Consider the following 16,299-nt stretch of genomic DNA (forward strand, 5'->3'; position numbering starts at 1 on the left):
TCAGATATTCAATATATTTTTTCTATTAGGCTATATATTTAGAAATGCCTGCATTCTATTTTTTCTTGTGTGTGTATACAGTTTTAATTCAATAAAAACATCGGTTATTCAATAAATGTTGAGCTTGGCCCGCGACATACTCCCAGTTCTTAATTTTGGCCCCCTGTGAATTTGAGTTTGACACCCCTGCTGTAATTAATGCATTTATGTATCTCATGATAATTATACCAGAAATTTGGTATACTTACACTTACGGCTCCTGCACACAGTTGCGTTCCGTCAACGCATGCAAATGGGTGTTCCCGACGGTAGCTATGCAAATGACTGAAGGTATAACCGTAATTTGATTGGCTGGTGCCATCTGTTGTGCGCTTGTTTGTAATTTTGATTGGCTGGTGCCGTCTGTCGGTGCAGCAACAGCTGAACTTCTCAACGCGAGCGGTGGGAGCAACACAATGCAACGGACCCACAATTCAGTTCGGCAACAGATGACGCAAGCCCATGTAAAGTGAACGGGATGAGTCTCCAGCACTGCAATGCACACAACTGTGTGTATGAGCCGTTACTTATACTTACTTATACTTGGTATACTTATACTTACTTACTTGGCCACAATTGCTCACATGTCTTCAAATTTCATTTGGCTCACTCAACAAAATGGCTGCCAACGGCCAATCAGAATTTAGCAATCAAAACAATTTTGTGCCAGTATCTTGTGATGTGAAGGTTCAGAGTTAACAGAATTTGACATGTGGCATTGCTACTACATTCTTTAGATGTGCACCAAATTTCATGAACGCATACACACACACACACACACACAGTTTCTAGTTTCTTATTCGGTTTATGTTTGAGGCAAGACATTGCGAGCACTGCCAAATTGTTATTTTGGGATACTTTAAGTATACCTTCACAAATCTCAGACATTGCATCACATGTTGCTACAGGCATGTATCAGTTCTGGTGTTTATTATTTAAAAAAAAAAAAAAAAAACTGCAGTTTGTACTGCATATGCATCATTAATCAGAAAAGAGCAGCAGCTTTCACTGCTCATACATATTTCCTGTTGCTCAAGCACTTAAGCCCTTAAGATTCACATATACACATTTTTTTAACCACTTGCACTTCCTAAGAGCTGAAGCCAAGGCTTAGCCAAGTCATACTTTACCAGCCAAGGCAAGCTACATGAACTGGGGTTGACTGCTATGGTCCTGATAAGTGCAGGGCGTGTCTTGCAAGCCTTTTTGTTCTTGCTTTATGGACCCTCTTTGGTCAGTGGCACTTAGCATAGAATGGACGTGGCATTTGCGCTAGCTTTTAAAACTTGTGATTATTAGGCGTTAGAATCGTTGACTGTGTTCGCATAATGATTAGTTAATTCCAGTGAGTTCATAGTAAAATCTAGAGCGTTCAGAGCAGTATATTTGTTGGGAGTATAATTTTGCCTTGAGAATTCCAGTTCTTGGAAGCCATGATGTGTAATTTTTGTAAGTTGGTCTCAAAAAACATGTAAAGAAGTGCATCTTACAAATCTTTAACTTTTCCGTTCAAGGCCTTATTTGATGCCCTCAAGAAATGGCAGGAAAATTCCACGGACCTTGCACAGGCCAGAAAGAGGCGGAGAGAAACAAACGAGCGACTCTTCATGGATTTCAAGTTCGAGCAGGGTGACCGCATACTGCATTTCTCCTCTTCCCCACACACTGTGCCGAGAGTACTTTGCATGAAGTAGTCCTGGCGTCATTCTGTGTTTTCCCCTAATGGCTTGACACATTTTGTGGTTATTTAGAGTTGGGTGAGAGACATTAAATTTCATTAACATGGACTTGAGTATCCCAAGTTACAATTGGGTGCTTGAAGTACCCCGTTTTTGTGTTTGCACATCAACATGTGTAAACATCATATCCAGAAACCAAGACAAGCTCTAAGCTCTGGTTTTGAGCTTTCCAGTTATACCAGCTAGACTACTCATGTGCACACCTCATCCCAGATTCTGACTGTTATAGAATGTAATAAATACCAGGATACAAGTATTTATCATGCATACAGGCATATGTATAACAGCTCTTCTCTGTGTTCATGTAGATGCCATAACCCGACTGTGATAAAGGCCGATATATGCCTCATAACTGGAGTATGCATGTAAACACTATCATAAAACTGACCCCCTACACATTTCCCAATGCGTTCGCAGGTGCCTTGAAGCTTGAGAGGCGCATGTACTTTCTGGAGAAAAAGCGCAAAAGCTGGAGCCAGCCGGGGAGCCTGGACCCCTCTCTGACGAAAGAGCTGGAGGCCTACCAGCAGAAAGCCAAGGAGATGGCCGAGGTGAGGGACCTCGTGGACGCCTAGCAATTAGTCTATTAGCGCCTCTGTTGTTTTGTCTTCAGCGTCTCAGCTCTCAGTACTTTTAAAGAGTGCCTGTGATTCATTAAGTTGATTTATCACATTGTGGACCATTAATGTCTTGTATGTCAAGACGAGATGGATTTGTCCTGAACCACGACCAAGTAGATTTTAAGTATGTCTGGTATTTGTCCTCAGGAAAATAGAAAACATGTTGCACAAGATGTTAAGACTTATTTGCTGTCTGGACGCTCAGCCAAGAGAAGTCATTGTTTGTTCTCTCCCCTCTCAGCACGAAGATTTCTTACTGGCTTTGCAAGTGAATGAAGAGCAGTATATAAAGGTATGTGGTCTTTTGAGCCCAGATGGACGGCTCTGTGGATTCCCTGAGGTGCCAGTCAGTGTAAATCAGATCACTTTTCCTCTGTCCTAACCTGTCACCAGCCTTGGAGCCTTAGTTGCCTGATTGGCCCACACACACACGCACACATGTCACATTGACAACGTGAAAAACGTCAACAAGGATAGCAACCAGCCATCCGAACCAGTAAAATTATTGTAGGGCGTAACAATTCTGGGAAGGTGAAAAATTTTTACCTCTATCCTGACTGCTTAGGCCAATAATGCCAGTGTCCACAGAGGATAAGAGTTGTATAGTCCAGTGATGAATGGCCTGTGTCTGTGTGCTAGTAGCTAATGAGGATGAATGAATCCACAGGAGAGTTCATCAGAACTAAACCACTCATTAAAACAATGGATTCATGAAAATCCCATTAAAACAATGGATTCATGAAAATCCCAATCCCATATGTGAATGGTTTTAGAAGACTGAGAAAGTATAAATCAGTGTTCTGTATATTTTACCCTGCAGTCTGTGGACTAGGTAGATATGTTCTTCAGACACCTTATTCATTGACATTCATTGTCAAATGATCACAGACAGCATGGGAGCTAATTCAGAACCATAAGGTAATGTAATCTTAAACGTAACACGTTTAGACAAGTTTTATGAGGAACCCAGCATTTCTTCAGAGACAAACATGGCTTATAACATTTCTAAAGGAATGCATTATGTAGCTTTTATAGACTTGATTCTTAATCAAGTCTCGTCCCGTAGCTATATGTTTTTTTTTTTTTTTTTAACTAATAGTGATATGGATTTAAAGTCCTATCTCGTAGTCCTGCTCCTGGGGTGTATGTTGATACTGTTTTTAAATAATAGTGATATGGATTTAAAGTCCTATCTCGTAGTCCTGCTCCTGGGGTGTATTTAAAGTCCTATCTCGTAGTCCTGCTCCTGGAGTGTATGTTGATACTGTTGCCCATGGTTGTATGTGCTTGCAGGATGGGCAGCTAATCGAGTGCGGCTGTTGCTGCGGGGAGTTTGCCTTCGAGGAAATGACGCAGTGCACTGACGGCCATCTCTTCTGCAAAGAGTGCCTGGTGAAGTACGCCCAGGAGGCAGTGTTTGGATCAGGGAGGGTGAGTGCTAAATTTGATCAACTGTGCCTCCATGGTTGCATAATTCCTTTCTGTATTGCACAGATGATGCTCACACCAAACCTCTTTGTAAAACCTATCTCAGTTTTTTGTAAATCTTTTTATCTGTGTAAACTGAGATCCTTTGTGTGTTTACGGTAGTACAAGTAGTTGAACTTCCAGGTTTTCAACTGGTCTTCTTTAGAGGAACAAAAATTCCACCAATATTAAAATAATAAACTCCATCCCTTTATATATGGTCAACTGGGTTGCTGTATGATTCCTCCCCTTACCTACCTGTAAGCAGAGGTAGACAAAGTACACAATTCCTTTACTTAAGTGAAAGTATAGATACACATGTCAAATATTACTCCAATACAAAGTTGCTAAGTCAGATTTTTACTTAAGTTGAAGTACAGAAGTACTTGCTTTTAAAAATACTTAAGTATTCAGAAGTATTTTTTCTTTTTAATATAAAGTTTATTTGGTTATTAATAGGGTGTACATCCTTTGGTCGGTCATAGAACTTGAAGAGAGCTTTAGTTCCTTACATCCAACAAAAACATTTTAGCTATTTTCATAACTTTAAACTGTTCAAATGGATGCAATAATATAATTTAAATCATTATTCATTTTCTGTTCACAAATCTAAAACATTTTCACTGCCGAATACAAAACCAGATAACTCAATTATGAGTAGATTATTTTGTTTAATAATGTAAGCTAAAGATGGATAGATAGATAGATAGATAGATTGATTACTTTATTCATCCCCAAAGGGAAAGTATGGTGTTACAGCAGCAATGAATAATATATATATATATATATATATATATATATATATATATACATACACATAAATACCTACATACATACATACAAGTTAAGAAAATAAATACAATTGGATATAGTCTCTTTTGAAGAGGTTGTAAACTGCATTGTCTCTCAAGATTTTTCTCTCACGGCACAAAGGGGCGTTGTTGGGCAGTGATGTAGCCATAACTAATAGAATTGAACTATTGAAAAAATGAACTTCAAGATGGTCTATAGCATTATTGCATTTAAAGAATCAAATGTGGTTAAAAGTAACGAGTACTTCATGCTCAGATATCAAATGTAGTGGCATCAAAAGTACAATATTTGTCTTTCAAATGAGTAAAAGTCACAAGTTTCCAAAAATATTAATGTACTTAGTTACTGTCCACCTCTGCCTGTAAGCTTCACCTAATTTTGTGATCAGGCATTGTAAAAATACTATTACCATAACCACTTCCTACCAGCTACCAGGGATGTAAAAGTCTGGCTTCTGAAAGTAAAAACCCTATTTCTTCCAACCATTCACTAAATCACTGATTCTAATTAGCACAACTCCTCAGCCAGGAAAATCAGCTGATTAGTGAAATCAGTCTGACTGTTTCCCTGTCTGTCTCCCTTTCAGTCGGAGCTCAGCTGTATGGACGGAAACTGCACATGTTCCTTCGCTGCGAGTGAGCTAGAGAAGGTTCTACCAGAGAACGTTCTGCTCAAGTACTACGAGCGGCAGGCCGAGGAGGCGGTGGCGGCGACTTGTGGTGATGAGCTGGTCAGGTAGTTGAACTGCCCATTCCATCCTCCTACTTCTTGTTTCAATACTAGACTGTTGCACACACTTGTGGCAACATTTGTCCACTCACCTTTTTATCCATCTGAAACCAACTTGACTGAGTCGAGGAGTATATTTCTGTCTCTATGACAAGTTGTATTTTCTGTTTTTATAGGTTTATTGAAATTTGTTGCGACGTGCCCAATATATTCTTAGCTGACACTGACAGACTGACATGATTGTGGTCATCAATTTTAATTGGCTCCTGTCTTTTGCAGATGTCCTTTCTGTAACTTCCCCGCGCTACTGGACAAGGCCATCTCACTCTTCAGCTGTCCGAATCCCCGCTGCAGAAAGGTGAGCATGACCCACACAGCTGCCTATGTGCGCTGGGACAGTCAAAGCGCAATCAAGCGTGATCAAGCTAACTGGCACCAGGCCCAGGCCTGAACTGCAATTCCTCTAGTGGCCACTAGGGGGTACGGTGAGACTGTAAAACCAGAGCTAAAAAGCTGATTAACAAAAGCCCCACCCATCAAAAAAAAAGAAGAGAAACGGTTGTGATGATGACCATGAGCCTGTCTGATAGTGGTTTGTGTTTAGGCTGATTGTTGGAGAGAAGTCAGGGACATACACCATCCATCAAGTCTAGATCTTGTGCAACACATTTGGCTAGTGGCAAGGTGAACAGTGGAGGAGGTTAGCCTTGTGATTATGACTTTAATCAGGTTCTAAATTTGGATTCTGCTGACAAGCTTTTGGAGTTTGACAGTGAAATAGCAGAGTGATGACTTGATATTGTCAAGGGCCTACGTGGCGCCTCTACCCCAGTCTCACTGGTGAGCTCACAGCAGTTGGTCATCAGTGGAGAAATTCCTTGCATTATGGTGGCATAAGAAATGTCGTGTTGCTGAGAGGAACCAGAACATCACCCCAAGGGGGGTTACACTGATATTTGGATGGGCTTTTCTAAAAGTCTCAGGAATGTGCATTTGTGTGTGCCTGTGTGTGTGTGTAAGAGGGTGTCTGTTCATATTCAGCCGGATGATTGAGCTTGCTGAGGGGTATCGTAACTGCCCCAGAATGGCCCTCGCCCCCAATCAGCCAGGAATGCAGTGGGTGGCTGACCTCGCCTCCCCTCCTCTCTTCTCCTCTCCTCCCCTCCTCTCTTCTCCTCTCCTCCCCTCTCCTCTCCGTCTGTCAGGTGCTATCTCTTCCAGTAAAGCCCTGACTCAGAGGCCTTATCTTATTTATTACATCCAGAGCTGAAGGAAGGGGGGAGGCAACTGAACGACAAGGACATTTTCCTTCCCCTCACAGTAATCAGGGTCAGTACTTCCACCATCCCCGGGCGGTAAGGATCAACCTGAAATTCCCTCGGCCCTTGCTAGGTATCACCATAATGGGGGGGGTGGTGTTCTAAGTATAAAGTGTATGATTGATTTAGCCGTGTGGGAGCTCAGGCTGACTGCAAGTGTGTTTCCCAAATCAGTAGTTGCAACTTAGTTAAAGAAGCACTATGCAGGTCTGGTTATTCCTTCGCTGTTTCTGGATTTTCGCCGGATTTGGGCTCGCATTTTTAACTACACTTCTCCCCCTGCAGCTTCGGTAGCAAGTGACTGCTACGCTAACCCCCCACTAGCTAGCGAGCTAGCCATCAAGAAACCAAGCTAAACACATACAGGGCTCACAATAAAACGGTCAAGCAAACACGTTGTTCAAGAGACTATCAAACCACATTAGTTCACCCAAGGGTAGGCTACTTACAATTTCAACAGCAACAAAGTCAAGTCGGGGTCCGTTTTTCAGTCTTCTTCGAAATTACAATCTGACTACATTTTTCGAGGCGCGATTGGATACTTCCGATGAATTACATCCGGATTTACCCGGACCGGGTCCAGAAAGTTGCATATTCGTTTTTTCCGCAGGGAAGCGATAGGGGGAAACAAAGCACCCACCAAACGACCCAGAAAGTGTTGTAGAACCATCAGAACGACTCTCAACCTGCATAATTAAGGTGCAATTTTTGCTAAAATTGTAGCATAGTGCTTCTTTAACTTAGTTAGCAACTATGGTTTTGGGAAACGCGCCCCTGTGCAGTAGGAGGCTGGACTGGTGCGGCCTGGACAAATATGCAGCCGCTCTGGCTATTCCGGAGCCCATCGATTCATTTGGGGCCTATTTTCTCCTCGGGCTCGTAGTGAAAAATTAGAGAACAGTGGTGCCTACATTTCTGTCAGGCTGAATCAGCTTTATGCTGTGTGCTCGGCACGCTATAGATGTCAACGCCAGGACAAGTCCATCTGCTCTAAACGGGGCCTCTCCTCTCTCGTTTTAGAACCCCACTGCACTCTCTCTCTCTGTCTGTCTCTCTCTCCCTTCTATCCTCTTCTCTCCTCTTCTCTCTCTCTCTCACCTCTTGTATTCCTCTCTTCTCTTCTATCTCCCTCTAAGTTTTTCTTTCCTCTCTTTTCCCCTCACCTCTTCTCTTCTCTTCTCTTCTCTCCTCTCCTCTCCTCTCCTCTCCTCTCCTCTCCTCTCCTCTCCTCTCCTCTCCTCTCCTCTCCTCTCCTCTCCTCTCCTCTCCTCTTCTCTTCTCTTCTCTTCTCTTCTCTTCTGTGCTCTGCTCTGCTCACTCAGACATTTTAATAAGAGCGGGACGTTTGAGCCCAGCTGGGAAGTTACCCTTTAATTGAATTGATTAGGAACAGAGGACGCTTTATGTGGAGGAGGACAGGGCCTATGCTGTGTGTGTGTGTGTGTGTGTCTGAGAGAGAGAGAGAGAGAGAAAGATGAGGGGCTCTGGAGAGAAATAAGTACTCGCCCTCCACCCACCTCACTGATTCCATTGCTGTCTCTCTTTTTCTGTCTGACTTTGTGTCTCTTTCCTGTTGTTGGATATTTATTTTGGTTGTTGCAGCATTCAGTCATTATTCTAGTAAAGAGCATTGTTGAAGCAAATGAGAGACGCTGGATTCAGCCCGGTAGTCTGAACAACCAGCATCTCATTTTCTAGCCATTCTGTTTCAAAATAATGCTAAAGCTGTCATCACACATCATGTTCCTATAGCTCTCTGGGCTTAAGCGCTTCTTTTTTATCCCCTCTAATATCTTATACCACTAAAATATCTTATCTCCCCTCTAATATCTTCTACCACTAATATATGTGTGGTATTGGTGTAAGCTTCTGAGAAAGTAAGGCAATGTTTTTATCTCTGTCTCTGTCTCAGTCTGTCTCTCTGTCTGAGCTGCTTTCAGACCTAGGTGTAAGTCTGCATGTTCTGCCAATGTCAAGCAGTTGGGCCGTATATCTGAACAACATAACCGGCTATTTTGAATTCTGAACTTTCCGAACAGCTCTTACACTACTCCCCTCCTAGTATCTCCGACGGACATTATGTAAATGAGCTTGTGTCTGAACGAAGCGAAGAACATGTGGAGATTCTGTTCATGTGCGTCAGTGTCGTTCACACATAATGTCCGCATGTTAGCATCATATCTGAATCACCCGAAGGGTCGGACCTCCGTTTGACAAAGATCCGCATATACTGCGGAGGTGGTGTCTGTGTGTGTCTGTCTGTCTCTCTCTTTCTTTCTTTCTTTCTTTCTTTCTTTCTTTCTTTCTCTCTTTCTCTCTCTCAGTAATGTGGAGACTAGGTGTAAACTCTGCTGTTCAAACAAGCCCCCACCCCCAAACACTGAGCGATGGAAATCAGCAGCCAGGTTGGTTCGTCCTGATGAAACTGAGCTGCAATGGACAGGCAGCCAGGTCGGCGCAGCTGACACGGGGAGCAATCACCTGGCCTTTATTAGATTCCCTCGCCGTATTCGCCAAGTTTCCCTTCCCTTCCCATCTCCTCCTCCTCCTCCTCCTCCTCCTCCTCCTCCTCCTCCTCCTCACTCAGGGATGATAAACAGCGTGTTATGGGAATGAGATAGCAGGCTTGTAAACAGGTGCAGGACACACGAGCACAGTTTATGTTGTATGCGTCAGCAGCACTGGGTACACTCGTGGGATTGTCTGTCTGGTCTGGTCTGTTTTGTTGACCGTGTGGTCTCAGACTGTGGAATAAAAATGTCACGGTTGACATGTGGATTAGAAATCCAGTCATGAAATCTGTATCTCGCCTTCTGTTTGAGAATGCAGTATTAGAAGGTTTAATAGTGATTATCAAGCAGTGAAACAACACATTCTACATTTCTCTTAAAGAAAAACAGTGTCAAATAACAATACTAATCATGATCAGATATTCTGACTGAGACTGTTCAGTATGTTATGTGTAAATACTCGTCTAGCTCAAGTGTCAGATAAATGTGATGTGAAGTGATTGGAATTCAGTGTGAAGAAGTGAAATGCAAGTGACTGCCCTTGAGAATGAGCTGGAGCAGGTGTGTGAAGGATGCACTGTAACTGCCCTTCTCACGTTCAGATGCAGTACCACGTCTCCGTCCACTTGGGGTCAGCAGTGCTCCATGCTGGCCCCCTTCACAGGCCCACCCTTTTGCACAGCTGCTGTTGATTACAGGCCACCTCCCTCCCTCTCTGTCTCCCCTCTTCCTCTCTCTGTCTCTATCTCTGTCTCTCTCTTTCCCCTCTCCTCTTTTGTTGCTCATGAGGGTCAAGAGGAAATGTGCGCTGAAGGGCTCTCTCTCTCTCTCTCTCTCTCTCTCTCTCTCTCTCTCTCTCTCTCTCTCTCTCTCTCTCTCTCTCTCTCTCTCTCTCTCTCTCTCTGCCTGTCTTGTCTGTCTCTCTCTCTCCTCTTCCTCATCCTCTCCTCTTCCCTTGTTGCTCAGGAGGCTCAAATGGAAATGTTTGCCAATGGGCACTCTCCTCAATCTCTGCCAGTGGCACTCATGCAGCAGCGGTCTTATCTGTTTGTGAGTCGCACCTCTCCTCCTCTGTGTTGTCGTTTCTTCTTCTCCTGCTCTCTTCCTTGTTTTTTCTGTGTCACAGGACAGGATGGAGAGGGGGGGAGAGAGAGAGGAGGGTGTGGGGGTCTCTGTGTGCACTCGTGGCGTGATTTCATAACCTGACCTACTTTCACATCCTCATTCTGCCCCTTTTTTAAAACTTTTTTCTTTTTGCTCTTTTCCTTCTTCCCCCTCTCCCACTCCATTACACTAGCTCTGTATCTGGCTCTCCACTCTATTGCGTTCAGCAGCAGCAGTGGATGAAGGGAAAGAGAGAGAGAGGGAATGAGAGAGAACAGGCAGGCAGACAGGCAGACAGGCAGACAGGCAGACAGACAGACAGACAGACAGACAGACAGACAGACAGACAGACAGACAGACAGACAGACAGACAGACAGACAGACAGAGAGAGACATACAGACAGACAGACAGTGTAGTGGTCAGTCAGGCCTGGACCTCAGAGAGACCGAGAGAGAGGACCCGGTTGGCTGCTGAAGCATTGACCTCCTCGCCAGAGTGACTCAACCAGGGCTTCAACCACATGGCGCTAACATGAATTATTCAGACACACACACACACACACACACACACACACACACACACACACACACACATACCCCCAGTCACAGCTGTGACCGCTGCTTTCACACATTCTGCTGTGGATTTGAGGAGGGGAGCCAGCGGGCACTGGTGCTGCAGGAATAGCCGCACCACACACCGGTCCACAGCGCCGGTCATCGCTGAGGAGGCCAAGGGGTCAGTGGCTGAGCCTGCCAGCGGTGGACGGGCACTGGGCGACCGTTTGGGCACTGTTTGGTGAGATCTTCTTTGCCACACTGAATCTTGTCAGTCGGTGCCCCTGCTGTGCCATCATCCCACTGCCCTCTGGTGCTCGATGCCCACATGTGCCCCGTGTGTGTGTGTGTGTGTGTGCGCCCCCTGTATGTATGTGCCGTGTGTGTGTGTGTGTGTGTGTGTGTGTGTGTCTGTGTGTGTCTCGTGAGTATGAAGGTTCATACCAAGGCAGTGATTCTGCACATTTCTTCCATCAGATGGAATGACCTATCCTAACAATGTTGATGGAAAAACATGATTAAAGTGTAAACTATGACACAGTTAAACAAACCAAAAATCCTAGTAAGACTTTTGCAGAGGTTGTTCAAGGATGTGTGCTAATTATCTGGTGTATGGTAAGCCATTTATACGGGGTGCAAACTCCAAAACAAAAAACAGGTCAACAAAACAAGTTGTCGTGCATATGATAAGGTATCGCTAATATCTTACTTTCAGGTAATGAAAAAAAAACACTTAAAGATATTGTATTCTCTTTCATCCTCAATGTATTCTCTTTCATCCACAATAGTGTGGGTGGCCAATATTTTTTGAAAAAAGAAATGGTTTCTCAAAATTAAATGGTAACTCAAATAATAAAGCTCGTAAAACGGTACTGTTGGTTTAGGCTCTGTTCGGTACAAGTGTTCCATGTTTTTTCAGGGGAGGGGTGGGAGACGGGGTGCTGCATATAGGGGCGGTGGGTCTTTCCTGCCCCCTTCTCCTCTCGTCATCAAGGACGAGGGTCATCCCTCCTGGCGCCCCATCCTTAGACAAACACAAGAGGCGTTGTTCCAAAGGGGTAACCTGATCTCTCTGTCTCTCTCCTTCTTTCTCTCTCTCTCTCTCTCTCTCTCTCCCTTCCCTAGCCCACCCCATCCCCCTCTCCTTCCTTCTGGTGGGCATGAATGAGAGTTATATAACTGACACAATTTTTCCGCCTCACAGCACCCAATAACCCCACCCCCTGGGCTGTCTCTCTCCCGTGATTGGTCAGGCCCAGTTCCTTCAGATTTGAAATGTGGTACAGTTCATGTTTGACCCAGTTTTTGTCCCCTCCCTCCCCCTCCCGCCCCTTTTTCGCTCTGTATTTTCTGAAGTATGCACATTTCAAAGAATGCCATTTTTATGCAGGGCGATCGTGTGTGCAAGCATGGTTCTCATTTAGGTCAATGACTTTCACATGTGGCATGTGGCGGCCCAACTTTTTTTTCCTTTTCTCTTTTTTTTCTGCTTTTTCCTTTTTCTTTCGGAGTTCTGGCATCGCCCCTTTGTTGTTCTTTCCGCACACTTTCTCGTCTTCATGTTTGCAGGGTTCTGGTCCGTTTTGATGCACAGAGACACTGTGTTGCCGCACACTTGAGCATCATTTGTAGGAAAGTTGTAGTGTTGTTTTTAGGGCATTTGAGTTGTGCCTTTCTGTACGTTCATCTGCTGTCAGTGGCTGGTTTTGAGGAGTGTTATGTCTGAACATGCTTTGCATGCCTTTTCCCTAAACTCAGGCTTTTCTAACTGTGTTTGCATAAGCAGCCCTGCCAAGACAGGTTCTGATAGCCATCAAGGTAATGCAAATGCTGAAGGCATGCTACATGTGGGTAGCTGTGTGTGCTTTTATCTGACCCTCAAGGATAATGTTTATACAGTGTCTGTGCTGTTATTAGTGAAGAATTCAAGTTGGTTTTCACACTGTACAGTGGATTTGTTCAGACAGGCCCAAACATTCAAGCTGTGTGTTGGTTTTTGGTGTGTGCTCCCTATTTCCTTCTTTGCAATAGCAGTGCAACAGGTAGTACATTTAATAAAAGCTCAATGTCATCCCTTAATCTTTTTTGTTTAAAGTGTGTGTGTGTGTGTGTGTGTGTGTTTTGGGTGTGATTGCAGCCGCCCTCTGATGGAGGGAAGACGCGTTGGTACTGGATAATAGACCAGTTTATACACATTTAAAACCAGCATAATATTGTTGTGTGTGTGTGTGTACATATCTGCCTGTGTGTGTGTGTTTGCGTGTTAGCACTAGCCAGCCCGGTGGGTGCGTCTGTCTAGTCCGCCCCCTGTCTCCCCGGAGGCTGGTTCAGCCTCTGCATTCCTCCAGTGCTGCACTGAGGAGAGTTCAGGCACTCCAGAGAGGCGCAACCCAATCCAGCCCCAACCCAACCCAGCACAGCCTAGCACAGCGCAGCAGAGCAGAGCAGAGCTGCCCCCCAATCAGACGCGGCGCTCCGTTCTCCTTCTCCCTTATAAGGCCAGTTGCAGCTTCCCGCGCTCCGGCTCCCTCTCTGGGCTCTCCGTCTGTGGCTGGGGTGGAGGCGGGAGAGTGGACGAGAGGAGAGGCGCAGGGTGGAGGGCCTCCACACATCCCCACATGTGTTTTCCACGCAGCTGTTACACACGGGCAACGGGGGGCAGAGTGGCTCCGTTGTTTTTCCCCTCATGCAGCATGAGAGATTTTTAATTCACATTTATGTGCATATTTATGTGCAAGAGTGTGTGTTGTGAGGATTGCTATGCTACTGCAAGGTCTCATACTCTTTAAGAGTAGAGTGAGGGACCACTAGAGCTAGAGGCACATCTGTTTTGCTGACATGAATGTTAGACGGAAATAACACTCCTTTGTTGAGAAGGGCATGGTTTCTGTCTGTCTGTCTCTCTCTCTCTCTCTCTCTCTCTCTCTCTCTCTCTCTCTCTCTCTTTCTCTCTCTCTCTCTCTTTGTCTTGCACTCGCTCTTCTCTCTTCCCAGCAACTTGTTTTTTAATCTCTCGTGTGCCTGCCACAGTGCTATGCAACCTTTGCAAGTTGCCAAATATGGGCAGATTACCTTGAAATGGTGAATGACACACACACAAACCACACACACACACACACACACACAGACATGCACACAGACGCGGTGAGTTATTTCCTCCGTGGTCAGAGAGAGAGCGAGCTGCGTCGTTAAAGCTGCCGCCTGGGTAGCCGGGGAGGTGTGCTCCTGAGTGCCAGCCGCAGCACACTTCCTCTGAGAGGCCGAGTGATTCACGGCTCACCCCGTTCCGTCCCCTCCGCTCTCTCCCTCACTCCCTCACTCACTCCTCTCTTCCTCTAAAAAAGCGCTCGGAAAATTACCAGCCGCTAGAACTTTCCACTTGCTCAGCCTGATGCTCGGGTTTTCTCAGAAGAGGAACTCTTGGTTCTGACATTTTTCGTTTTGCCCTTTCACCTTCCGCTAGTGCTCTTTCAGCTTGTTTGCGAGGAAGGTTGTTGAATCTAGGCAATGTGTTTGAATGAAAGTCAAGGGTTTTTTTTTTTTTACAGCTAGAGGCATCTACAGAGCATTTCCATGGGGGATCATGGTGGGATGTTGGGACTTGGTTATTAAGTGCAGTATGTCTGGGCATCCTCTATAACCCTGGCCCACTACACTGCAGTAAGTCCAGACAGCGTAGGTTTGCTTTGAGGAAGCTGAAATGTCAAGTGAGAAGGTGAACATGTGAGCGCAGAGGTGGGTTTGAGAGGAGCTTGCAGACACCCAGGAAGAAAGGGAAGTGTTGTGCAAGTGGTGGCAGTGTGAATGCGTCACGCCCCTCAAGCTCCTTCAGTGAGATGTCCAGTGAGATGTTTACCAGAGAGTCCATTTTAGCTTCACTGTGTAAGTGAAGTGCGTGTGTATACAAGTGTGTCCTGCTTTGTCCTTCTAGTCACATTTTGCCAGCTGACAGATTTGTGGCTTCCTTTGTCCTTTGTGGTGTCATGTCGAGTTCTTCCTTTCACTCACCAGAAACATGCCAACCCAAGCTTATTTCCCCTTCCATCAGCCTCTCCCCAAAATCACCAGAGAATATCATGTTGCTTAATATGTCTGCCTGGTAGGTTACAGGCTGCGATATCAGTGTGATATCAGCAAAAACCACTGTGTTCCGTTCGGCATTACATTTGAGATAAAGTTGTTTGGCTTGATCATTCTGTGCCTCTCTTTGTCACATGCTTGATGAGGAAGTAACTCACTACTGCAGAAGTACGCTGATCGGAGCACAATCACAAACAAGTCCAACACGCCCATTTTAGGTATGAGTGAAGAATGAGGCTCTAGTGCCCTCTCAGACACTCAGAAACACTCACCGTGTCAATACTACCGCAGTATGTTTGTATCTTCCCTGTGTCTTATCTTTTTGTGTAAAGCATGAGTGGGTGTGTGCTCTGCTGCCCTACCCTCCTGCAGGGCTCAGCAGGCCCACTAGGGGGCGATAGTTCACCATCCTGCCACTGCGCCACTCGCCCTGATCTAGTCCCTGCCCCTCCCGTCTGCCCTGAGCCTACTTCTGTGGCTATTGTCTCGTCCTGCGAGCACGGCGCATTCATCGCTCAGTGTTTTACAACTGATTACGATCATAAATGATGCCGTTATCAGCTTTAAGTCTGCCATTTTGGCTCTGTATCTCGGCAGTTTCCTGCTCGTTTGGAAGAATTAGCGCGCTTAGTGTGAAGTTAATCCATGCCGCTAGCGCACATCATTTGCCGGCCTGTGGAGTAGGTAGAGTGAGAGGGATGGCGCTTAAGTTACTGGTTCATTTCCTGGACAGCGGTGACCCCTTAGGGGCTGTTGTTGTGTGTTAATCACCTGAAGAGGGCTTTCTGACTTCATGCTGCCCCATCAGCACAACGCTTGTCATATGTCAGCCTCATAAATATTCATTCCCATTCGTTAAATATTAAAGCTAGCAGTTTTTAGCGGGGGCCTGTTACCAGGCAACTTCCTGCTCTGGGATTGCAGAGCCTCCTGACTGTGGACCGGGTGTGTCTGTGTGTGGGTCGTCTCCTAGGTGTCTCTCTCAGTAAAAGTAGCAGTGCATATATGTGAGTGTGTGTTTGTTTGACGTCTCCCTGGTTTCTTGGTAAAAGGGGTCGACGTGTGTGTCAATGTGTGTGCATGTCAGTAGTCTCCTGGGTTTCTGTGGAAAGTGGGTCAAACTGTGTGTGTGTGTGTGTGTGTGATCATCTCCAGGGTGTTTGAGTAAGCAGGTTAAGGCTAGGGGTCTGAGTGCACTAAGAAGACAGCATGACGTTGCAGCTGCTCACACACAAAGCAGGTCTCCCTATTAGCCGCTGCACATGCTAAACATGTAGCCTATACTAGCCTAGCCCCTCCATCAGCTCCTCCTCACTCACAGCTA

General features: G+C 45.4%; 1 protein-coding gene across 2 annotated transcripts in view; it reads left to right on the forward strand.

Annotated features, from left to right (window-relative positions):
* The window catches only part of rnf216 (ring finger protein 216), a 37,425-nt gene that overhangs the window by 13,121 nt on the left and 8,005 nt on the right, over window positions 1-16,299 (forward strand). For both annotated transcript variants that reach the window (XM_076266093.1, XM_076266094.1), the window contains 6 exons: window positions 1,554-1,668; window positions 2,196-2,329; window positions 2,640-2,690; window positions 3,692-3,829; window positions 5,265-5,413; window positions 5,687-5,765. In XM_076266093.1, coding sequence (XP_076122208.1) covers window positions 1,554-1,668; window positions 2,196-2,329; window positions 2,640-2,690; window positions 3,692-3,829; window positions 5,265-5,413; window positions 5,687-5,765 — 666 coding nt within the window. The remainder of the gene's footprint in view (window positions 1-1,553; window positions 1,669-2,195; window positions 2,330-2,639; window positions 2,691-3,691; window positions 3,830-5,264; window positions 5,414-5,686; window positions 5,766-16,299) is intronic.

This window comes from Alosa pseudoharengus, unplaced genomic scaffold (genome assembly GCF_046254945.1).
Source record: "Alosa pseudoharengus isolate Yale_2024_CS ecotype anadromous, Long Island Sound unplaced genomic scaffold, YU_APseudo_1.1 YU_APseudo_1.1_scf_4, whole genome shotgun sequence".
NCBI classification, from domain to species: domain Eukaryota; kingdom Metazoa; phylum Chordata; class Actinopteri; order Clupeiformes; family Clupeidae; genus Alosa; species Alosa pseudoharengus.